The sequence below is a fragment of the Amblyraja radiata genome, chromosome 11, assembly GCF_010909765.2.
Source record: "Amblyraja radiata isolate CabotCenter1 chromosome 11, sAmbRad1.1.pri, whole genome shotgun sequence".
In the NCBI taxonomy this organism is placed as follows: Eukaryota; Metazoa; Chordata; class Chondrichthyes; order Rajiformes; family Rajidae; genus Amblyraja; species Amblyraja radiata.
Window position 1 is genome coordinate 8852052 of NC_045966.1, and position 25573 is coordinate 8877624.

The 25573-nt window shown below is 41.8% G+C and overlaps 1 protein-coding gene across 3 annotated transcripts in view; it reads left to right on the top strand.

The window, feature by feature from the left end:
- Window positions 1-25186, top strand: part of LOC116978262 (long-chain-fatty-acid--CoA ligase 6-like) — a 90088-nt gene extending 64902 nt beyond the window's left edge. For all 3 annotated transcript variants that reach the window (XM_033029269.1, XM_033029268.1, XM_033029270.1), the window contains exons 15-21: window positions 10941-11013; window positions 12179-12267; window positions 12612-12728; window positions 16801-16944; window positions 17462-17563; window positions 22447-22518; window positions 23720-25186. In XM_033029269.1, the coding sequence (XP_032885160.1) occupies window positions 10941-11013; window positions 12179-12267; window positions 12612-12728; window positions 16801-16944; window positions 17462-17563; window positions 22447-22518; window positions 23720-23860 (738 nt within the window). In that variant the 3' untranslated portion in view covers window positions 23861-25186. The remainder of the gene's footprint in view (window positions 1-10940; window positions 11014-12178; window positions 12268-12611; window positions 12729-16800; window positions 16945-17461; window positions 17564-22446; window positions 22519-23719) is intronic.
- The last annotated feature ends 387 nt before the right edge of the window (window positions 25187-25573 follow it).

The window sequence follows — 25573 nt, forward strand, 5'->3', positions numbered from 1 at the left end:
CCTTAGTCACAACTTGCCCATGCTGACCAACATGCCCCATCTACACTTGTCCCACCTGCCTGCATTTGGCCCACATCCCTCCAAATCTATCCTATCCAAGCATCGGCCAATTGTTTATTAAATGCTGTGATAGTATCTGTCTCAACTGCCTTCTCTGGCAGCTAGTTCCATGTACCTACCACACTTTGTGTAAAATGTTGTCCCTCGGATTCCTATTTAATCTTATCCCCATCACCTTAAACCTATGTCCTCTGGTTCTTGTTTCTCCTACTCTGGGTAAAAGACTCTGTATTCACCCTATCTATTCCTCTCATAATCTGATACACCTTTATAAAACACCTTATCCTCCTACGCACCAAAGAATTAAGTCCTAGCCTGCTCAACCTCTCTCTATAGCTCAGCCCCTTGAGTCCTGGTGACATCCTCGTAAATCTTCTCTGCACCCTTTCCAACTTAACAACATCTTTCCTATAGCAGAGTGTCAAAAACTAAACACAATACTCTGAACGTGGCCCCATCAATGTTGTGTACAACTGTAACATGACCTCCCAAATTCTACACTCTATACTCTGATGAAGGTCAATGTGCCGAAAGCTTCCTTGACCAACCTATCTACCTATGATGCCATTTTCAAGGAACTATGTACCTGCACTCTTAGATCCCTCTGCTCAACAACACTCCCCAACATTCACGGTGTAAGTGACTCCACAAGAATGTTGGGCTCTGCTCTCCTCGATACTGAGAGCTTCGTGCTTATAGAGTGCAAACCCAATTTTGCATTGGTGCTACCAGGTTAAAATTATGGACCAGTATTTTGGGTCTTATGAACAAAAGTTATCGACTAATAACATATATTGAATGCTCAAACTAGTTTGGGGATGCACTATTTTACATTCCAAGTGACAGTTGCTGCCAATTTAAAAATGCTTGCCTTTTCCGATCCACAGCATTGAACCATCATATGCCTTCCAAGCTCTCCTGATTCCTGAGTTACAATTACATTTTCCGTGACCTCAGATTGGATTGTTATTGTTGGATTTTCTGGCCTTAAAATGGAAATTCACCTTGAAATTGGCTAAATGGTTGTAAAATATTGCATGATATATCACATAATGCAATGTTGCTTTTACAAAATACCGTATCATCTAATTTGCCTTAAGCAAACATTGGTGAAATAAGAAGGAATACAATGTAGTAACAGTGATTAGCCAATGGCTCAATGTAGATTCCACTTATCATAAATGGCTGTCTTGAGAAACCTATTCTGCAGTCTAGTGCAATAATTATTCTATCTTTCTTTAACTACCTTTATAATTTCCATCACTCCTTAAATCTTTTATTCAACAATAATTTTAATTTAATAATGTATGCAGTCAGATCTTAAAAGACAATCTTGCACCATTATTGTTACTGATCAAATCAGAACTACCAAACAAGAATCAAGAGTGTTTAATTGTCATTTGTGCTGGGAACGGAAAATAAATTCTTGCGGGCACTTTAATGGAACAATACAATAAACAATAAATAATCATGGCTGTTACATATGCTACATATTCATTGTAGCAGTCCCAACCTCCTGCACTACTTTGTATCAGGCACACTCACCACACACACACACACACTGTGATTAGGTATGTAAGCACTTTCAGTATCACTACGCCACACAGATAAAGGAGCTGAATAAAGGAGTAAATTAAGGCAACTGAAACAACCTGAATTGTGTCGTTATTATCAGGATATCAAACACGAAGACACAACATGGTGGCAGCGGTGACTTTCGAGTAAAAAACCGCGCTATTGTGAATCGCTATTGTGAATTAGGACAGCGGCTGCAGAGAAATTGATTTTTTTTTGTGCACCCGCCTAACAACACAAGATGGCGGCCTCCACAGCAGCAATGAGCCTCCACCCTACGATGAACTGGGACGCCGATGATGTGGTGGAGGCGTTCAAGAAATTCAAACAAAAGAGCCAGCTGGCATTCAAAAGCTTCCTGAAAGGAACTGCAGATGAAGAGAAGGTCAGTTATATTTTACTATGGCTCGGGGAGAAGGGTCTAGACATTTTTAACAGTTGGAGCTTAACAGAGCCCGACTGCAATAATCCGGGAATAGTCCTTGAAAGGTTTGCGAACCATATGGAGCCCAAATCAAACCACAGAATCCATCGGTATGAGTTCCAAGGGCTAAGACAAGACCCACAAGAAACAACCGACACTTTCCTGTCGAGACTAAGGAACGTGGCCAAGAAATGCAGATTTGGTGATGAAGATGACAGAATTGTCGACCAGCTAATATGGGGGTGCGCCCACCAAGAGGTCCAAAAGTCCCTAATAGGGAAAGACACCCTCAACCTAAAAGACGCCGTAGATGCTGCCAGAGCTTTCGAAGCCACAAGGAAACAAATGTCCTCCCTCTGCCTTCAAGTTGGCTCATCTCAGAGCAGCACCAGAGTGAATATAGACGCTCTCTCAAAACGTGACCCTGGCTCCACCTTAAAGGCTCCAAAGCAGACATTTTCTAGGCATGCAAACTAACAAGCAAGCCAAAGAAGCTGCTGGAACTGCGGTACAGAGCATGCATTTGATGATCGCAGGGAGTGCCCAGCATACGGGACTACCTGCAACTCCTGTGGGAGGCCTAACCACTGGAAGAAAAGGTGTAGGTCAACAAAATCATACAGCACCAAGCCAAAGCAGCAATGGTCAAAGAACGATAGAAATACGAGAAGGAAACAAATACACGCACACGTCCAACAGGAAGAGGAGATAACCTCAGATACCTCTGAGGAAGAATTCCTTTCCGTTGGGACCATTGACGTCCACGAAATGGGAAACAACAAACCACATAGCAACAGAGATGAAGCATATACTATAATACAACTACAGAAAAAAGTGGGAAAGAAAAGAACAACGATTAATCTAAGGCTCAAAATTGATACTGGAGCCCAGAGCAATATCTTACCAGTCAATCTTTACGGAAAGATATTCCCTGAACACATGACAAAAGATGGCAGCGTCAGGAAAGGAATCCTTGTAAGTAGCGATGTAGTCCTAGCTGCATACGGAGGTTCCATAATCCCACAGCTAGGCAAAACAATCATAGCAGGAACATACAAAGGGAAAGAAGTGAAATGCCCCTTCTACATCACTAAATCGAAAGGACCTGCTATTCTCGGCCTGGACACGTGCCAAAGACTGAAGATTGTGTCAATCAACCATGGAATCAAGACAAACTCCTGCAGAATTGACAGAAACATACCCATCAAAAACCGGCCGCCCATCAGGAACAAAGAAGAATTGATGGACATGTACCCAGAGTGTTTTGACGATACCGTTGGTTGTTTTGAGGAATACGAATACCATATCACAGTAGACCCCAGTGTGAAACCAGTGATCCACCCACCCCGCCGTGTTCCCCTTGAACTGAAAGAGAGGCTAAGGGAACAACTAAACGAAATGGAAGAAAAGGGCATCATCACAGCAATAACTAAACCAACTGATTGGGTAAATTCAATTGTTATCAAAGAAAAGCCAAACGGAAAACTAAGGATATGCCTTGATCCCAGGGATCTGAACAATGCATTGAAGCGCGACCATTATCCAACTCCAACCCTTGAAGAGATCACACCAGCACTGGCCGGTTCCAAGGTGTTCAGCAAGCTGGATGCTAGCAATGGATATTGGAACATCAAAATAGACCGGAAGTCATCAATGCTCACCACTTTCAACACGCCATTTGGCAGATTCAGATTCAACAGGCTCCCATTCGGGCTGAAGGTGAGTCAAGATGTCTTCCAGCGGAAAATAGATGAAACATACAAAGGCTGTAAAGGGGCAATCGGGATAGCAGATGATATCCAAGTATACGGCAGGGATGAAAACACGCATGATTACAACCTCCATGAGGCTATGGAAAAAACTCGAAGAGCCGGCTTAAAGCTCAATGCAGACAAATGCATAATCAAAGAAAGGGAGTGCAAATTCTTTGGACTGATTTACTCTGCAGAAGGAGTGAAACCGGACCCTACAAAAGTGGATGCTATCAACCACATGGAGGAACCCAAAGACAAGAAACAGCTAAGAAGTTTCCTAGGGCTCATACAATACATGGGAGTCTTCATACCTAAGCTTGCTAATCACACAGCAAATCTCCGTGAATTGATGAAAGACGACGCTGAATTTGATTGGTGTGCTTCACATAGCCAAGATTTTGGGAAATTAAAACAACTCATCAGCAAAGAAACGATCCTGCAGTACTATGACAGACAGAAACCTGTAACACTCCAAGTTGATGCCTCCATGAGAGGAGTTGGAGCAGTACTGACACAAAATGGCCGACCTATTGCGTATGCATCCAAAGCACTCACTCCTACAGAATCAAGGTACGCAAACATAGAGAGAGAACTCTTAGCAGTAGTCTATGGCTGCGAGAAATTTCACACTTACCTATATGGAAGGTATTTCGACATCGAAACAGACCACCGCCCTCTAGAACAAATCGAAAAAAAAACCTCACCAAAGCACCAGCCAGACTACAGAGACTATTACTGAGGCTACAGAGCTACGACTACAACATCAGATACAAGCCAGGAAAAGACCTGCTGCTAGCTGACGCCCTATCCAGACTATCAACACATGACAAACAAGAGATGGAAGGGCTGAGCATAAAGATCCACCACATTGTGAGTGTGACAAGCGTGAAGCTGGAACAGATCAAAGAGGAAACAGCCAGAGATGAAGAACTCCAGCTCCTCACCCAAATGGTAATACAGGGGTGGCCAGAAAAGAGACAACAAGTTCAGCCTATCCTCCGCGAATACTGGACCATCCGTGATGATATTTCGGTAGAGAATGGAGTCCTGATGGCCGGATCACGAATCATCATACCCAAGTCCATGAAAAAAGAAATCCTCGAAAAGATCCACCAGGGACACTTAGGAATGGAAAAGTGCAGACTCCGTGCTAAATCCGCTGTGTACTGGATAGGCATGTACAAGGACATAGAAAAGCTGGTATCTACATGCCACATATGCCAAAAATACAGGAATTCACAACAGAAGGAGGAAATGACACCCAGTGATATCCCAAGCCGGCCATGGCAAACCTGTTCACAGAGAACCAGCAATGGTATTTGATTATGGCCTGCTACTACTCCAAATTCCCATTTGTGAGAAACATAAAGGACTTGAAAGCTAAAACAATTGTGTCAATTGTTAGAGGGTTGTTTGCAGAGCAAGGAATACCTGAGCAGATCGTATGTGACAATGGAACCCAATTCACATCTCGGGAATTCAGAGAGCTGGCCACCGAATACGGGTTCAAAATCACATCTTCTTCACCACATTACCCAAAGGGCCATGGGTTTATTGAAAGGCAAGTACAGACAGCCAAGAAAACACTAATAAAATGCCGAGAGGCAAAGGAGGATCCAAACCTGGCACTTTTATCCTTACGGGCAACTCCACTAAAGGCTGACATGAAGTCTCCTGCAGAAATGCTAAATGGCAGGAAATACAAAACCACCCTGCCAAGCAAAATCCAACCCCCTATCGACCAAGAAGAAACAAGGGCAAAATTGGCAGCTGCCCAGGAGGAGGGGCTGAAACAATACAACAAAAATGCACAGTACTTGCCTGAACTATTTCAAGGCCAAAACGTACATGCTCAGGATCCAACAACAAAGAAATGGACCCCAGCACAAATCACCAGCAGGGCTGGAACCCCAAAATCATATATCATAGAGACAGAACCGGGCAGGCAGTTGAGACGAAACAGAATTCACATCCGCCCGACACCTGAAATGTCAACACCTGCAACTTCAAAGACAACACCAGCAACTCCTAGGACACCACCCACAGCAGCAGCAACACCTGCCATTGATGACAACACATTCTCACAAACTGCTACCAGTGAGTCATATAGTCAACCAGCACCAACCAATGGCCAGGAAACAACTCAACAAGTTACCAATACATCGAGTGCAACACTGCAGGCAACAACCAGATCTACTAGATCCAGGAGCAACATCTTACCCCCAGCGCGTTATCGCTAGCACTGGAAGGGACAAGTCACGTCAAGACATGACTCTTGACTGGCTACGCACTACCTGAAAGAAAACAAGCTGCCATTATATATTTTGTTGTGTAGTATAGTAGAAAGCAGAATGCCATGAATGTGGGCAGAATAATCCCACGGTATCTGCTACAGGATTGCCACCCTCGCTCTGGCAATCCTCTAGTGTCACTAATTTTGTTCCTTTCTTTTGAGAAGGGGGGATGTTACATATGCTACATATTCATTGTAGCAGTCCCAACCTCCTGCACTACTTTGTATCAGGCACACTCACCACACACACACACACACACACTGTGATTAGGTATGTAAGCACTTTCAGTATCACTACGCCACACAGATAAAGGAGCTGAATAAAGGAGTAAATTAAGGCAACTGAAACAACCTGAATTGTGTCGTTATTATCAGGATATCAAACACGAAGACACAACAATGGCCAATGGCAGCAAGGAAGTAGTCCATTTGACCCAATTTGTCCATGCCAGCCGGTGGACACATTTCCATAGTGATCCTGTTGTCTGGCACTTTGTCCATAACAACTAACTCAGATACTACTTAAATGCCATCAGCAACAAAATTACTCTGAAAGTTCCTTCCACACAATTGCCACTTTCTGGGTGAAGGTTCCCCTGTATCCCTTTTGAATCTGTAAGAAGGAACTGCAGATGCTGGTTTAAACTGAAGATAGACACAAAATGCTGAAGTAACTCAGCGGGACAGGCAGCATCTCTGGAGAGGAAGAATGGGTGACGTTTCGGGTCGAGACCCTTCTAATGTCACCCATTCCTTCTCTGCAGAGATGCTGCCTGTCCCTTTGAATGTCTTCTTCCCTACACTAAACATGTCTTCTAGTTTTATCTAATTTTGACATGGGGGGGCGGGGGTGTTCCCTGCAGTCTAACCTATCTCTATCCCTCATATTTAGTAAACCTCAATCGTATCCTCCCTTGACCACCTCTGCTGCAGGAAGAAATTACCTAACTTCTCCAGCTTCTTCTTGCAACAGAACTGCTCCAACCCAAGCATCATCCTGGTGTATCTCCTCTACACCCCCCAGTGTTCATCGAATCTTTTCTACACCTCAGAGCTGCAACTAGCCTTTATAAAGTTGGAGCATAACCAACTTCAAAAGGATCTATCTTACTCTGATCTATGAACTTGTACTCTGAGGTCTATCAATATCCCTAACATCCAACTGAGGCGTTTTCTTGCATCTGTTATTTTCCTTTTCTTTTTTTTCATTTAAAAAACCAATATTATAACAAAGTGTACCCCTCATCTAGTTTTAACCTATAACTTTAAAGAAGAAAGGAGATAGATACCAGCAGTTGTATAGCCGTCTTCCATTCTGCTAGTATATGGAGAGCAGGCTATTCTAGACTGGGTATTGAGCAATGAGGAAGGGTTAGTGACCATAATATGATTGAGTTCTTCATTAGGATGGAGAGTGACATTGTTAATTCAGAAACAAGGGTCCTGAACTTAAAAAAAGGTGACTTTGAGGGTATGAGATGTGAATTGGCCAAGATAGACTGGCAAATGATTCTTATAGGGTTGATGTTGGATATGCAATGGAAGGCATTTAAAAACTGCATGGATGAACTACAACAATTGTTCATCCCAGTTTGGCAAAAGAATAAATCAGGGAAGGTAGTGCATCCGTGGATAACAAGGGAAATCAGGGATAGTATCAAAACAAAAGATGAAGTGTACAAATTAGCCAGAAAAAGCAGCATACCAGAGGACTGGGAGAAATTCAGAGTCCAGCAGAAGAGGACAAAAGGCTTAATTAGGAAAGGGAAAATAGATTATGAAAGAAAACTGGCAGGGAACATAAAAACTGACTGCAAAAGTGTTTATAGATATGTGGAGAGGAAAAGATTAGTTAAAACAAATGTAGGTCCCTTGCAGTCAGAAACGGGCAAATTGATCATGGGGAACAAGGACATGGCAGACCAATTGAATAACTGCTTTGGTTCTGTCTTCACTAAGGAAGACACTTCATCTCTCTCCATAACCACACCTCTGCTACACTGTCACTCAAGGCGTTCCCCAAGGCTCTATTCTCGGTCCCCTCCTCTTCATCATCTACATCCTCCCCCTTGGTCATATACTCCGTCACTTCAAACTGGACTTCCATTGCTATACTGATGACACCCAGATCTATCTCAGCACCAAGTCCCCCCACCACCCCCCTCTCTCCCATATCAACTCCTGCCTGTCAGCCATCAAATCTTGGATGCAACTCAACTTCCTTAAATTAAACAGTAACAAAACAGAATTTCTCCTCGTTGGCTCCAAATCAACACTTACCAAAATTAACAACCCCACTCTCACTATTGACGGCACCACTGTCTCCCCATCTCCTCAGGCCCACAACCTTGGCGTGATCTTTGACTCGACCCTCTCCCTTGAGCCTCACATCCGCCATGTTGTCAAAACATCATTTTTTCACCTCCGCAACATTGCCAAAATCAGACCCTCTCTCACACCCCCCACTGCTGAAAGACTCATCCATGCCTTCATCTCCTCCCGACTGGACTACTGTAACTCTCTTCTCTTTGGCATTAATTCCAGCAACATCAACCGACTCCAACTGGTCCAGAATGCAGTCGCCCGACTCATTACCCATACCAAATCCTGGCACCACATCACCCCAGTCCTCAAAGAACTTCACTGGCTTCCCATTTCCCACCGGATCATCTACAAAATTCTGGTCCTCACCTACAAAGCCCTCAACCACCTGGCCCCCCCTTATCTCACTGACCTCCTCTCCCCCTACCAACCCTCACGGTCCCTCAGATCCATTTCAGCCGGTCTCCTCTCCATTCTGAAATCCAACCTCTGCACTTTTGGAGACAGAGCCTTCTCCAGGGCAGCTCCCAGGCTCTGGAACTCCCTCCCACAATTGATCCGAACTTCTGAGTCCCTCACCATCTTCCAGTCCGACCTCAAGATCCATCTCTTCACCTCTGCATACCCTTAGTCCCATGTCCCCCTCCCCTTTGCATCTCTGTCTTACTGCTCTATTTAGTTTTGTTCTTGACTCACCATGTAAAGCGACTTTGAGTCCTTGAAAAGCGCTATACAAATAAAATGTATTATTATTATAAATAATCTGCCGGAAATAGCAAGGAACCGGGGGTTAAATGAGATGGAGGAACTGAGTGAAATCCAGGTTAGCCAGGAAGTGGTGTTAGCTAAATTGAATGGATTAAAGGCCGATAAATCCCCAGGGCCAGATAAGTTGCATCCCAGAGTACTCAAGGAAGTAGCTGCAGAAATAGTGGATGCATTAGTGATAATTTTTCGAAACTCTTTAGATTCTGGAGTAGTTCCTGAGGACTGGAGGGTAGCTAATGTAACCCCACTTTTTAAAAAGGGAGGGAGAGAGAAAACGGGGAATTACTGACCAGTTAGTCTAACATCAGTGGTGGGGAAAATTCTGGAGTCAGTTAGTAAAGATGGGATAGCAGCACATTTGGAAAGTGGTGAATTCATTGGACAAAGTCAGCATGGATTTATGAAAGGTAAATCATGTCTGACGAATCTTATAGAATTTTTCGAGGATGTAACTAGTAGAGTGGATAAGGGAGAACCAGTGGATGTGTTATATCTGGACTTTCAGAAGGCTTTCGACAAGGTCCCACATAAGAGATTAGTATACAAACTTAAAGCACACGGTATTGGGGGTTCAGTATTGAAGTGGATAGAGAACTGGCTGACAGACAGGAAGCAAAGAGTAGGAGTAAATGGGTCTTTTTCAGAATGGCAGGCAGTGACTAGTGGGGTACCGCAAGGCTCAGTGCTGGGACCCCAGCTATTTACAATATATATTAATGATCTGGATGAGGGAATTGAATGCAACATCTCCAAGTTTGCGGGTGACACTAAGCTGGGGGGCAGTGTTAGTTGTGAGGAGAATGCTAGGAGGCTGCAAGGTGACTTGGATAGGTTGGGTGAGTGGGCAAATGCATGGCGGATGCAGTATAATGTGGATAAATGTGAGGTTATCCACTTTGGTGGCAAAAACAGGAAAGTAGACTATTATCTGAATGGTGGCCGATTAGGAAAAGGGGAGATGCAACGAGACCTGGGTGTCATGGTACACCAGTCATTGAAAGTAGGAGGAATGCAGGTGCAGCAGGCAGTGAAGAAAGCAAATGGTATGTTAGCATTCATAGCAAAAGGATTTGAGTATAAGAGCAGGGAGGTTCTACTGCAGTTGTACAGGGTCTTGGTGAGACCGCACCTGGAGTATTGCGTACAGTTTTGGTCTTTAATCTGAGGAAAGACATTCTTGCCGTAGAAGGAGTACAGAGAAGGTTCACCAGACTGATTCCTGGGATGGCAGGACTTTCATATGAAGAAAGACTGGATAGACTCGGCTTGTACACGCTAGAATTTAGAAGATTGAGGGGGGATCTTATAGAAACTTACAAAATTCTTAAGGGGTTGGACAGGCCAAATGCAGGAAGATTATTCCCGATGTTGGGGAAGTCCAGAACTAGGGGTCACAGTTTAAGGATAAGAGGGAAGTCTTTTAGGACCGAGATGAGAAAATCATTTTTTACACAGAGAGTGGTGAATCTGTGGAATTCTCTGCCACAGAAGGTAGTTGAGGCCAGTTCATTGGCTATATTTAAGAGGGAGTTAGATGTGGCCCTTGTGGCTAAAGGGATCAGGGGGTATGGAGAAAAGGCAGGGATGGGATACTGAGTTGGATGATCAGCCATGATCATATTGAATGGCGGTGCAGTCTCGAAGGGCCGAATGGCCTACTCCTGCACCTATTTTTCTATGTTTCTATGACACGCAACACAATAGAGCTTTAAGAAATTGTGAATGCTCTTCTTGCCATTGTCAGGTATACGAAGGTTATGGACAGACTGAGTGCACAGCTGGATGTACATTCACCACACCTGGAGACTGGACATCAGGTACTATCTGATACTGTAATTTTAGCTTCCAATGCAATAACACCCTATATATGTGGAGGTTTATACAAGGTTCCTAAATTAATATCCAGCTACGAGAAATAGAGCAAACCTGCTTCAGATTTGTTCAGTCCTTGTTTATTGATAGTCATTCATACGTATAAAATCTTAACAATGACGTGGAGGAATAAGATGTAAACGGAGAAGGGCAAAGTAGCAAGGACAAGCGAGATCAATGCGAAGATAGAGACCCAAGTGGGTCCCAAGTTGGAGTAATCTGAAGTAATGGGGAAGGTGAGGGAGGAAAGGGGAATTTAGAAGAGATGAGGAAGGAAAATCTGAAAAGATAGATGAGAGGAAAATGGGACTAGAACAGATGTAAATGAATGGTTGCTTTGTAGGGTGGAGAGAAAAGTAAGGCAAGGAAAATGGTGAGAGATATGAGAAGCAGGAGGGCTGTCCAGGAAAGTGCTTGGAAAAAACATGGAGCTGGACGTAAAGGAAGGTTTAGGAGAGTGCATGAAAGATTCGGAGGAGGGCACGAGGAGAAAAATTATTTAAAGTGCATGGATGAAAAAAGTAGAGAGGAATAAGGAGATTAAATGGATGGTGAGACTGGAAGAGTGCTGAAGAAGGAAACGGTTAGAAGAAAATGTAGAGGAAAGAAAGAGAATATTGGAAGAGGATGGGAAGAACTGCAGGAGGAAAGTATACGGATAATGGTATGGAAGCAATGGTGTGAAGAGGGAGTGTTTTGTAGTTTGATGGGACAGGGAGAGGAGGAAAATAAAAATAAAGGAGGTAAATTTAAGACACAAGTTGCGCAAAATAGGATTAAGAGGAGGAAAAGCAAGTGGAATGAAGAGCTGTAAAGGACAAGAAGAAAACAGGCTAGCAAGTTGTGCAGGAAGTAGGGTATAAAGAGTGGAGGAGGGAAAATAGAGGATAAGGGAGTTGAACAAAAGGACCAAGGGGAAAATTGCAAAAAGAATGGGAAAGGAGGATAGGATGCCTCTTCTGGTCATTAGTGTCTAAGCAAACTTTAATCAGTTTTGTATTTACGTACTTTAGTTCTGGTCTCCAATCACACATTAAAATCGATATTCTCCTTCATGACATAAAATGATTCACTTTGCAATTAATAAATTGCTTCATCCACTTTCTCCAGGACATGTTGGGGCTCCTTTACCATGTAATTTTCTCAAACTTATTGATGTAGAAGAAATGAAATATTTCTCTGCCAAAGGAGAAGGAGAGGTAGGTAAATATTTACATCTCATGATATTTCAGCCCTAGCTTTAGGTATTCTTTGATATTCTATTTGAAGGACTTATCACATGAAGAAAATCTTCAGAAATTATAACATGCTCCTCCGTAGAGCAATTTGATTATTATTGCCCTCACTACTTTGACTGCCTCTATCATTCCAACTCACCACATTGAAGTGGCAGACAGGGGACTGATTTGACTGTGCAAAAGTGACACCAAAAACTAATGCTGAGGTATCTCCAACTATAAAGAAACCCGATTGTGGAAGATTGAAACATAAAATGACAACATAACCTTTTGACTCACAGTTTCAAATGACCATTACATTGTAGATATGTGTGAAAGGACCAAATGTCTTCAAAGGCTACCTCAAAGACACAGAGAAAACTGCTGAAGCCTTGGACAAAGACAGATGGCTACATACTGGGGACATTGGCAAATGGTTAAAGGTGAGCATTTTTCATCTAATTAGTTTCATTGTGTGGTTTAGCTAATTAATTATCATTTTCTGAAGTTGAAATACAGCCTTTGTGAAATATACACTCCTGAGTATCATTGTTATAAATTTGTATCTAAATATAAATGGGAGTTTGGAGTACAATCACATGTAGAAGAATAATAGCTAATAGTTTCTTAACATTGGTTTCTTAACAACACCCGACTTTCATTGAGAGAGCAGGCTATTTTAGACTGGGTATTGAGTAATGAGGAAGGGTTAGTTAGCAGTCTTGTTGTACGTGCCCCCTTGGGCAAGAGTGACCATAATATGGTTGAGTTCTTCATTAGGATGGAGAGTGACATTGTTAATTCAGAAACAATGGTTCTGAACTTAAAGAAAGGTAACTTTGAGGGTATGAGACGTGAATTGGCCAAGATTGACTGGCAATTAATTCTAAAAGGGTTGACGGTGGATATGCAATGGAAGACATTTAAAGACTGCATGGATGAACTACAAAAATTGTTCATCCCAGTTTGGCAAAAGAATAAATCAGGGAAGGTAGTACATCCGTGGATAACAAGGGAAATCAGGGATAGTATCAAAGCGAAGGATGATGCATACAAATTAGCCAGAAAAAGCAGCATACCGGAGGACTGGGAGAAATTCAGAGACCAGCAGAGGAGGACAAAGGGCTTAATTAGGAAAGGAAAAATAGATTATGAAAGAAAACTGGCAGGGAACATAAAAACTGACTGCAAAAGTTTTTATAGATATGTGAAAAGAAAGAGATTAGTTAAAACAAATGTAGGTCCCTTGCAGTCAGAAACAGGTGAGTTGATCATGGGGAACAAGGATATGGCGGACCAATTGAATAACTACTTTGGTTCCGTCTTCACTAAGGAAGACATAAATAATCTGCCAGAAATAGCAGGGGACCGCGGGTCAAAGGAGTTGGAGGAATTGAGTGAAATCCAGGTTAGCCGGGAAGTGGTGTGGGGTAAATTGAATGGATTAAAGGCCGATAAATCCCCAGGGCCAGATAGGCTGCATCCCAGAGTACTTAAGGAAGTAGCTCCAGAAATAGTGGATGCATTAGTAATAATCTTTCAAAACTCTTTAGATTCTGGAGTAGTTCCTGAGGATTGGCGGGTAGCAAACGTAACCCCACTTTTTAAGAAGGGAGGGAGAGAGAAAACGGGGAATTACAGACCAGTTAGTCTAACATCGGTAGTGGGGAAACTACTAGAGTCATGTATTAAAGATGGGATAGCAGCACATTTGGAAAGTGGTGAAATCATTGGACAAAGTCAGCATGGATTTACAAAAGGTAAATCATGTCTGACGAATCTTGTAGCATTTTTCGAGGATGTAACTAGTAGCGTGGATAGGGGAGAACCAGTGGATGTGGTGTATCTGGACTTCCAGAAGGCTTTCGACAAGGTCCCACATAAGAGATTAGTATACAAACTTAAAGCACACGGCATTGGGGGTTCAGTATTGATGTGGATAGAGAACTGGCTGGCAAACAGGAAGCAAAGAGTAGGAGTAAACGGGTCCTTTTCACAATGGCAGGCAGTGACTAGTGGGGTACCGCAAGGCTCAGTGCTGGGACCCCAGCTATTTACAATATATATTAATGATCTGGATGAGGGAATTGAAGGCAATATCTCCAAGTTTGCGGATGACACTAAGCTGGGGGGCAGTGTTAGCTGTGAGGAGGATGCTAAGATACTGCAAGGTGACTTGGATAGGCTGGGTGAGTGGGCAAATGTTTGGCAGATGCAGTATAATGTGGATAAATGTGAGGTTATCCATTTTGGTGGCAAAAACAGGGAAGCAGACTATTATCTAAATGGTGGCCGACTAGGAAAAGGGGAGATGCAGCGAGACCTGGGTGTCATGGTACACCAGTCATTGAAAGTAGGCATGCAGGTGCAGCAGGCAGTGAAGAAAGCGAATGGTATGTTAGCTTACATAGCAAAAGGATTTGAGTATAGGAGCAGGGAGGTTCTACTGCAGTTGTACAGGGTCTTGGTGAGACCACACCTGGAGTATTGCGTACAGTTTTGGTCTCCAAATCTGAGGAAGGACATTATTGCCCTAGAGGGAGTGCAGAGAAGGTTCACCAGACTGATTCCTGGGATGTCAGGACTGTCTTATGAATAAAGACTGGATAGACTTGGTTTATACTCTCTAGAATTTAGGAGATTGAGAGGGGATCTTATAGAAACTTATAAAATTCTTAAGGGGTTGGACAGGCTAGATGCAGGAAGATTGCTCCCGATGTTGGGGAAGTCCAGGACAAGGGGTCACAGCTTAAGGATAAGGGGGAAATCCTTTAAAACCGAGATGAGAAGAACTTTTTTCACACAGAGAGTGGTGAATCTCTGGAACTCTCTGCCACAGAGGGTAGTCGAGGCCAGTTCATTGGCTATATTTAAGAGGGACTTAGATGTGGCCCTTGTGGCTAAGGGGATCAGATGGTATGGAGAGAAGGCAGGTACAGGATACTGAGTTGGATGATCAGCCATGATCATATTGAATGGCGGTGCAGGCTCGAAGGGCCGAATGGCCTACTCCTGCACCTAATTTCTATGTTTCATTCAGATATAATTGTTGCAATATAAATTAATTAACTTTGTTCAATATAATTAACTAAACTGTAAGGGCAGTGGTACAGTTACTGCCTCACAGTACTACAGTGCCGGGTTCAATCCTGACTTTGGGTGATGTATGTACAGTTTGTACATTCTCCATGCCTGCGTTGGTGGTCTCCAGGTGCTCTGGTTTTCTCCTACATTCCAAAGACGTACAGATTTGTAGTTTAATTGGCTTCAGTTACAAAAATGTTCCTAGTGAGTAGGATAGAACTAATATATGGGTGACTGCCGGTCGGTGCAGACTTGGTGGGCCGAAGGGCCTATTTCAATGCTGTATCTCTAAACTAAACGAATCAATAACTGAGGCAAAAGTGGAATTAAATACAGAACGACCATCTCTTCACTGAATAGCAGGACACTCGACAGTCCAAATAGCATACCCCATTCCAAATGGATATTGAAAGAAAAATAATTGAATATTCTGCAATTCTATATAGAAACATAGAAAATAGGTGCAGGAGTAGGCCATTCGGCCCTTCGAGCCTGCACCGCCATTCAATATGATCATGGCTGATCATCCAACTCAGTATCCAGTACCTGCCTTCTCTCCATACCCCCTGATCCCTTTAGCCACAAGGGCCACATCTAACTCCCTCTTAAATATAGCCAATGAACTGGCCTCAACTACCTTCTGTGGCAGAGAATTCCGCAGATTCACCACACTCTGTGTAAAAAATGATTTTCTCATCTCGGTCCTAAAAGACTTCCCCCTTATCCTTAAACTGTGACCCCTTGTTCTGGACTTCCCCAACATCGGGAATAAACTTCCTGCATCTAGCCTGTCCAACCCCTTAAGAATTTTGTAAGTTTCTATAAGATCCCCCTCAATCTTCTAAATTCTAGCGAGTACAAGCCGAGTCTATCCAGTCTTTCTTCATATGAAAGTCCTGCCATCCCAGGAATCAGTCTGGTGAACCTTCTCTGTACTCTCTCTATGGCAAAAATGTATTTCCTCAGATTAGGAGACCAAAACTGTACACAATACTCCAGGTGTGGTCTCACCAAGACCCTGTACAACTGCAGTAGAACTTCCCTGCTCTTATACTCAAATCTTTTTGCTATGAATTAATGGCTTAATGGGGATTGTATAAAATAAATGATTTTCTGGAGCAGTATGTGGAGGATCCTACAAGTGAACATCAAGCCACACACCATCCTGACTTGGAAATACACCACTGTTCCTTCACCATCAATGGGACAAAATCCTGGATAACATTGTAGGTGATCCACTCCCCACCAGCAGTAGTTCAAGAAGGCAGCTCACCATCACCTTCTGGAGGGCAACTGGGGTCAATTACATACTAGAAATAGCCACCTAGAATTTTCCATTATGCTTTATTTTTCAACAGTAATATTGTGATTTACATTGTAGTTAATGTCAAAAGTTTTGTGGAGGTCTTTGCTTTGTTTTCTTAAATATAGAATGGCACTTTAAAAATCATAGACCGAAAGAAACATATATTCAAACTTGCTCAAGGAGAATACATTGCGCCTGAAAAAATTGAGAATATTTATGTACGGAGTGAACCTGTGGCCCAAGTGTATGTCCATGGAGATAGTTTGCAGGTAAATATGTATTTGTAATATTAAAATGTATAACAATTGCATTTGAACATCTGTGTGGAATATTACCCATTAATCCGGTTCTTTAAATATATTTTTGTCTCGGGTTATTTGCATTTTTCTTCATCTTACTGACGGTTTCCTGTTTTGTATTGTATATATGTTACCCAATACATCAGAGAATATAATAAATATCAACGTGATAGTGGGACTCAACAATGAGCAATTAAGGGAAAGAACGGCCTACTGAATGGGAAACAATTGCAAGCAAACATAAACCGAAATTCACTCAAGAATTAATAATATAATAGAACAGTTGTAAAAAGCATTTATATAAATGGTGTGTTATTATTTAACGGGACAACTTGTGGTGCTATTAACATTTAATACAACAATCAAAAGCTGTTTACATTTTATTACAACTTTTCATCTCATGAAAGTTGAATCTATAAATTTTAATATTTAAAATTTGTTTCATTTTCTGATGACATATAAACATCCTTCCACTGCGTTGGTATAGTCCTTCTTGGTAGGTATTGTCGTACCAGATCCAGAAGCCACAGAAGCCTGGGCAGGGAAAAGGGGATTTAATGGATCATATGGAGAGCTGTGTAAATCCAAGGTATGTTTTTAAAGTGCATTTAAAGATGCATATCTGGAATTTATAATGCATTAAACCTGATATCATTATAAATAATTTTGCAGTAAACATAACATAGAAACATAGAAACATAGAAAGTAGGTGCGAGAGTAGACCACCAGGTCCGTCGAGCCCGCACCGCCATTCGCTCATGGCTGAACACTAAACAGACACACTTACCCACAAACAGTAGACACAAGACACAGAACACAAGACACTACCCTCCCCTTTATACCGCTATCACCCCTCTCCACCCCAAAAACCTCGTGATCTCCTGGGGGAGGCAAAAAACCGGATAAAAACCCAGGTCCAATTCGGGAAAAAAATCCAGGAAATTCCTCTCCGACCCCAATCCAGGCGATCGACACTTGTCCAGGAGATCACTCAGGTCTTACTATACTAACCATACCTAGGTCCATATCCCTGCCCTCTCCCCGTATCCCCTTATCCCCTTGGCAGCTAAAAAACCATCTATTTTAGTCTTAAATATATTTAAAGTTTCTGCTTCCACTGCTCCCTGGGGCAGTGAATTCCATAAACTAACCACCCTCTGGGTGAAGAAGTTCTTCCTCATCTCAGTCCTAAAAGAGCCCCCCCTTATTCTGCAACTATGTCCCCTAGTTCTAGTTTCCCCGATCATTGGGAACATCCTCGGTGCATCCACCCGATCAAGGCCCCTCACGATCTTATATGTTTCAATGAGATCGCCTCTCATTCTTCTAAACTCCAAAGAGTAGAGTTCCAGCCTACTTAACCTTTCCTCATATGTCAATCCCCTCATTGCAGGAATTAATCTTGTAAACCTTCGCTGCACTGCCTCCAGGGCTAGTACATCCTTTCTTAAGTATGGACCCCAGAACTGTACACAGTATTCCAAATGTGGTCTCACTAATACTGTGTACAGCTGCAGCAAGACCTCCGTGTTTTTATACTCAATCCCCCTAGCAATAAAGGCCAAAACTCCATTGGCCTTCCTGATTGCTTGCTGCACCTGCATACTAACTTTTAGTGATTCATGTACTAATACCCCTAGATCCCTTTGCGTTGCATTACAACGCAGCTCCTCCTCATTTAGAAAATAACTTGCCCTATCATTTTTTTTCCCAAAGTGAATGACTTCACATTTATTAGTATTAAACTTCATCTGCCAAGTTGTTGCCCACTCACCTAGCTTATCTATATCCTTTTGCAGACTCTTCCTATCCTCCTCATCCCCTACTTTTCCTCCCATTTTTGTATCGTCCGCAAATTTTGATATATTACACTTGGTTCCCTCCTCCAAATCATTTATATAAATTGTGAACAACTGGGGTCCCAGCACCGACCCTTGTGGAACCCCGCTAGTTACCGGTTGCCATCCCGAGTATGAACCATTTATCCCCACTCTCTGCTTCCTATTTGTTAGCCAATCCTCTACCCATGCTAATATATTACCCCCAATCCCATAATTTTTTATTTTTAGCAATAGTCTCTTATGTGGCACCTTGTCAAAAGCCTTTTGGAAGTCCAAGTATACCACATCCACCGGTTCCCCTTTATCCACCCGGGTTGTTACTTCCTCAAAGAATTCGAGCAGATTCGTTAAACAGGACTTCCCCTTCACAAAACCATGCTGGTTCTGTCCGATGAAGTCATGTTTATCCAAGTGCCCCGTTAGTGTTTCTTTAATAATTGTCTCTAACATTTTACCCACCACCGATGTTAGACTAACCGGTCTATAGTTACCCGCCTTCTGTTTACTTCCTTTTTTAAATATAGGTGTTACATTGGCCATTTTCCAATCCACTGGGACCGTTCCTGCCTCCAGGGAGTTTTGGAAAATTATCACCAATGCATCCACAATCCCCACCGCTATCTCCCTCAAGACCCTTGGATGTAATCCATCAGGCCCAGGGGATTTATCCTCCTTCAGTCTCATTAATTTCCCTAATACCACCTCCTTGGTGATCTTAATAGTATTTAGCTCCTCCATTCCTACCGCCCCCTGTTTATCCAGCGTTGGCATATTTTTTGTGTCTTCTATGGTGAAGACTGATACAAAATACTCGTTTAATGCCTTTGCCATTTCCATGTTCCCCACCAACAACTCTCCAGTCTCACCCTCCAATGGACCAACGTTCACCTTAGCCACCCTTTTTCTTTTTATATAGCTATAAAAACTTTTACTATTAGTTTTTATGTTGTTTGCTAAATTCCTTTCATAGTCTATTTTCCCCGTCTTAATTAATCTCTTAGTTATTTTTTGCTGACCTTTAAATGCTTCCCAATCCTCTACCCTCCCACTATCTCTGGCTACCTTATATGCCCTTGCCTTCAGCCGAATACTATCCTTTATAGTTTTACTGAGCCATGGCTGACTGTTCTTACCCTTACCCCTTTTTTTCTTCATAGGAATAAATTTTTCTTGAAGGTTATACAGTAGACCCTTAAACGTACACCACTGCTCATGTACCGTCTTATTCTTGAGTCTGCTATCCCAGTCAACTTTGATCAGCTCAGTCCTCATACCTTCATAATCCCCCTTATTTAGACTAAGCACCCTAGCCTGAGTTTCAACCTGCTCCCCTTCTATTTGAATATGGAATTCGACCATATTGTGGTCACTTGTTCCCAACGAGTCCCTAACTATGACATTTTTAATTAATCCTGCTTCATTACACAGGACCAGATCCAAGATTGCCTCCCCCCTTGTCGGTTCTGTGACATACTGTTCTAGGAACCCGTCTCTAATACATTCTATAAACTCTTCCTCTAGTCTACCCTGCCCAGTTTGGTTTGCCCAATTAATATGAAAATTGAAGTCCCCCATGATTACAGCAGTTCCCTTTTTACATGCGTCAACTATTTGCAGATTTATGTTCTGACTAACAGCGTCACAGCTATTTGGAGGTCTATAAATTACACCCACTAGTGTTTTTTTCCCCTTGTTATTCTCTATCTGTACCCAAGCTGTTTCACTATCCTGATCCTTCAACGCAATATCCTTCCTCTCTATTGCCGTTATTCCCTCCCTTATTAAAAGGGCCACCCCTCCTCCCTTTCTTTCCTGTCTATCTTTCCTAATTGTCGAGTACCCCTCTATATTTAACTCCCAGTCCTGATCCCCTTGCAGCCATGTCTCCGTAATGGCCACGATATCATAACTATATATACTTAATTGCACCGTTAATTCATTTATCTTATTACGAATACTCCGTGCATTTAGATAAAGCACTTTCAGATGATTTTTACTACCCTTCCTTTCCGTTTTTGCCCCTTTTACATCTAGAGCTTTATCTTCACACATTCTGTCTCCTGTCACATTTTGACTTTCCGCTTCCCCACTGATACCCTGCTCTATTTCCTCTACCCCCGCCGTTATTACCCCCCTTGATACCTCCCCCCCGCTACTTAGTTTAAAGACCTCTCTACTGCCCTAGTTATATGATTTGCCAGGACCCCAGTCCCAGCACCGTTCAGGTGAAGTCCGTCCTTACAGAACAGATCCCCCCTGTCCCAGTACTGGTGCCAGTGGCCCAAGAAACCAAACCCATTATTCCCACACCAGTCTTTGAGCCACGCATTCAGCTTTTTAATTTTACGTACCCTCGCCGATTTGGCCCTTGGCTCAGGTAGCAATCCGGAGATCAGTACCCTCGAGGTTCTGCTTTTTAATTTATTCCCTAACTGCTCAAACTCCTTCAGCAGATCCTCCTTCCTCGTCCTTCCTATGTCATTGGTCCCCACATGGACCACGACCACTGGATCCTCCCCCTCCCACTGCAAATTTCTCTCCAGCATCGCAGAGATATCCTTAACCCTAGCACCGGGTAGGCAACACAGCCTTCGGGACATGTTCTGCTGGCCGCAGAGAACCTTATCTACCCCCCGAATAATACTATCCCCTATCACTACGGCATTTCTTCTAACTCCCCCCTCTTGAATGGCCTCCTGATCCACGGTGCTGCAGCCAGGTTGCTCATCCCTCCCACAGCCCCTGATCCCGTCCTTACATTGAGTAAGAGCCTCGGTCATGCTCGTCAGGGACAAGGGCTGTGGCTCCTGCCGCATCTCCTCCTGGTTCCCCCTACCTGCCTCGCTTATGGCCACACCTTCCTTTCCTTGCTCACTGCCTACTGAATTAGTTAAACTGGTCGGTGTGACCATCCCCTGGCACAAAACATCCAGGTAATACTCCCCCTCCCTGATGTACCGCAGCGTATGAAGTTGGGTCTCCAGCTCATCAATGCGGAGCTGGAGTTCCTCTAGCCTCAAACACTTACTGCAGCTGTAGGGATCTTCTACATCAATGGTGTCGACAAATTCCCACATCTCACAGTATTGGCACATCTCCTGACCGCCCATCTTATATAAGTAATTAACTGGTCCTATTTAAGAATCCCCTACTGTATTGATACACCCCTTATTTATATAATCCTACCTCCTATAAATGGGAAAGTACTCACCCCAGCCGTAAATTACCTACTGGTTTGGCTGTCTAGTGGTAATTCCGTCCGCTCTTCCTGTCTGGTCCACTGCTCCCTTGCAGTGCGTGGCAAACCTCTTTGCCTCTGTTAGTCTCTGTTAGTCTCTCGAGCCGCGGCTCCGTCCGTCCTCCCTCGGCGACAGCACCTGTGGCACCGCGGTCGTGACGTCCCTTCCGTTCCTGCAGAGCCTTCCTGTCCTGGGCGGAGTCTGCAGCTAACTGTGTGCTCAAGTTTATGATTAAACCTGTTTGGGATAAGATGACCTCTGTTGGTAGTGAAGAACACTGCATGATTTAAGTTTGCTCTGCATTTCTATTTGCATCTCATTTTCTGTTGCTGGATGTCAATTCTTGAAGAGAGCTCCAGACACTCCTAACAAAATGCTTTGATTAAATTCAGGATTTAAAAAAAGCTATCATGGAGGACATGGTAAAACTGGGGCAACAGGCTGGCCTTTATTCATTTGAACAGGTAAGGAGTATGGACTACGATTTTTACGCCCATGATTATTATGGTGAAAATTCCTAGTATTAATATGTTATGCAAGAACAAATTTGGTGTTAGTTACTTAACATATTTTAATAGGATTTAAACGCATGGTATTATTAATTTAATGAATTTGAGTAAGCTATCATTTGTTGGAAATTTTCTGAAAGAACTTTGAGGAGAAACAGCAAAAATAAAAAAAATGTCAAATATGGAACTATGATTTTTTTTTTTTTGGAATTAAGGCTCATTGGAGAAATTGATTTAACACTTTCTATCAATATGACAAAATTGCCAAGTTGCATAAAAAATAGGTTAATTTAGCCTTGATTTTATCAGTTCTTTCTGAAAATGAAGATCTGAGCAGTGTGGGCTTTGTATTTAGGATGTCGTCATATGTTTTGAAAATATTGTGAATTTTTATTCCATTTCTCAGCAGAAGTAACAAATTCAAATCTTTTTAAAAAATCTATATCTATCACTACAGGCCTCAAATGCATCGATAATTCACATCACTAATAGATTAATGTACTCATTTAACAAAAAAGAGTACTCTTGTTATGGCTTTACATTACATTTTTAGCAGGAAATCTTGCAAATTTAGTACCAGTGCTGGATGGACAAAAAATATTGTAAATACATTTAGGTGTAGGTCCAGACTGTTCGCTCTCTCTTCACTGGAACCACCTATTATCCATGGAATCAATTTAGTAAACCTTTAATGAAAGCATATCATTCCTTATGTATTAAAAACAGAATTGTACACAGTATAACATATATGGTGTCACCAAGCCTACATGTAATTGTAGTAAATGCCAACATATTTGCTTTCCAAACAGAATTAATTGAAATGAAAAGGTGCCGGAGACAGGTGACATTTAGCAAGCATTATGTAGAACACTTGTAATTACTTAGAAATACTTAAATAATTGGAATATAAAGATAGATACTTATTTCTACAACTGGAATAACTACAAATATAAAGCTGTAGTAACTAACTGTATTGAATTGAAAGGTACTGCATGGAAATAGGCCCTTCGGTCCATTGAGTCCACACCACCCATTCATGTTAGTTTTGTTATCCTGTTATATCTTCCCATAATTTTGGTCCTTGCACATAACCAATTTTTGTTTTCCAAATTAATTGATTTGATGATATTGATATTTGTGATTTCTTGGCTTATAGGTAAAAAACGTCTGTCTCCACTGTGAAATGTTCTCTGTTCAAAATGGCCTGCTGACCCCAACATTAAAGGCCAAAAGACTGGAGATGAGAAATTACTTCCGCAAACAAATCGAAGAGCTTTACGCTAACACTTCTATATGAAAATAATTGGTGGATATCTTGTGGTGGGGGGGGGGGGGGGGGGGGGTTAAAAATAAAATCCTATTTGCCAGCTGCTTATCTTGTGTGAAGAACACATTACATATGTATGAAATATATTCTTTCATTATATTCAGAAACCTATTAATTTTCTTCAGTCAACTGGAAGGTATCTCTTGCTTAATTACAAGATCTTCTATGTAAACTAAAGATTTGACTTTTTTAAAGCTGCACTATAATAGAAACAAATTTTGTATGTTCTTCCACAATTAAATTTACTTTGTTTATGAGGATGTGATTAATAGCTTAAAATTCTAATGTACATATTTTGTAAAAATGAGAAATAAAAAGTTACTAGGTTAAGGGTTAAGCTACTAAAAGTCATCCTTTAACATTTGTAAATCAAAACATATATGAATTGGTCTATTCTCCAAACATTTACAGTCTGCTGTATGAATTCATTAATACATGAAGTATATAGTTCCCCCCCCCCCCCCTTGTGTTACACATGACCACACATCAGAACCACAACTGCATTTTTGTATTGAACCAAAATTAAATATAATTTATCATTTTCATTGAATTGTGGATCATAAATATTCATGATATTGCAGTGTAGAAAATAATCTGAAAATGAAAGTTCATAATTAAGGAATCAATGCAGTGCAAGGAGATCATATTATTCGACTTGAGAGGTGAAATGAGAACTTGCTATCTATTACTAGTACCTGGTTCAAATGTTTACTTGTCTTTCCTGCTTTCCTGGTCTATGCCATATTCTGGGTGAAGACTGCAATCTCTGCTGAAGCTTTTAATGTAAGGTTGAATTTAGAATTGAGCTTGGTTCAGATACTCAATCTTCATGAGATAGTCTTAAGTAAGCAGAAGACAAAACATTCTTGTGATTCTATAGTACCTTCTGTGCATCAACTATCTCAAGGTGCTTTATCAATAAGTACTGTACAATCCTGAACGGTTTGCATTTCATTTGCATGGGCACATGCAAAGGCCAAGTGGATAAATGATAAGTTGATGTGATACAAGGTGTTTATTTTCGCATATGTGATGACACGAATCTCGAGAACCTCTTGGCCTATTTTCAAAATTGTCTCTGGAGTGTATGCACTGATCTAAATTTAGAAGAAAAGTGAATCAATTTAATGTCTCAAAGGATTGCATTTCTATCTGTACAATACAACTTCAACCTCAAAATATGGGCCTTGATAATCGGCTCAAATCATGGAATAATAATTGAATGGATAATCTCATATCTGAACATATGTCATTGAGGTTCAATACCATGCCTCAATGATGAGTAATCATACTTAATTGTCTGTGAAACTACAGCTGACTTTTGCCAACAATTCTTTATGATTAACCAATTCATGTTATTTATTTTTTTTTAAAGGCATAATGCAAGAGTAACTCAGTGGGGTCTTGACCAATGAAATTGATGACAGGAGCTATGCAAGGTCTGTGATCTGCAACAATATCACACATTACATCAGAACAATTTGATGTTGATATTACAAGCATTATAGAGATTTATATTTGATGTTGATATTACAAGCGATACAAGAGATTTGTATCTGATTATATCACAATGTTCCCATGAATTTGAGTTATGAGTTCAAAACTATTTCCATTGGTTACCTACATCACTGAAAGAGGTGCCAGAAAAATTGGTACATCCCCAAACAATGGAGAATCGTTTGA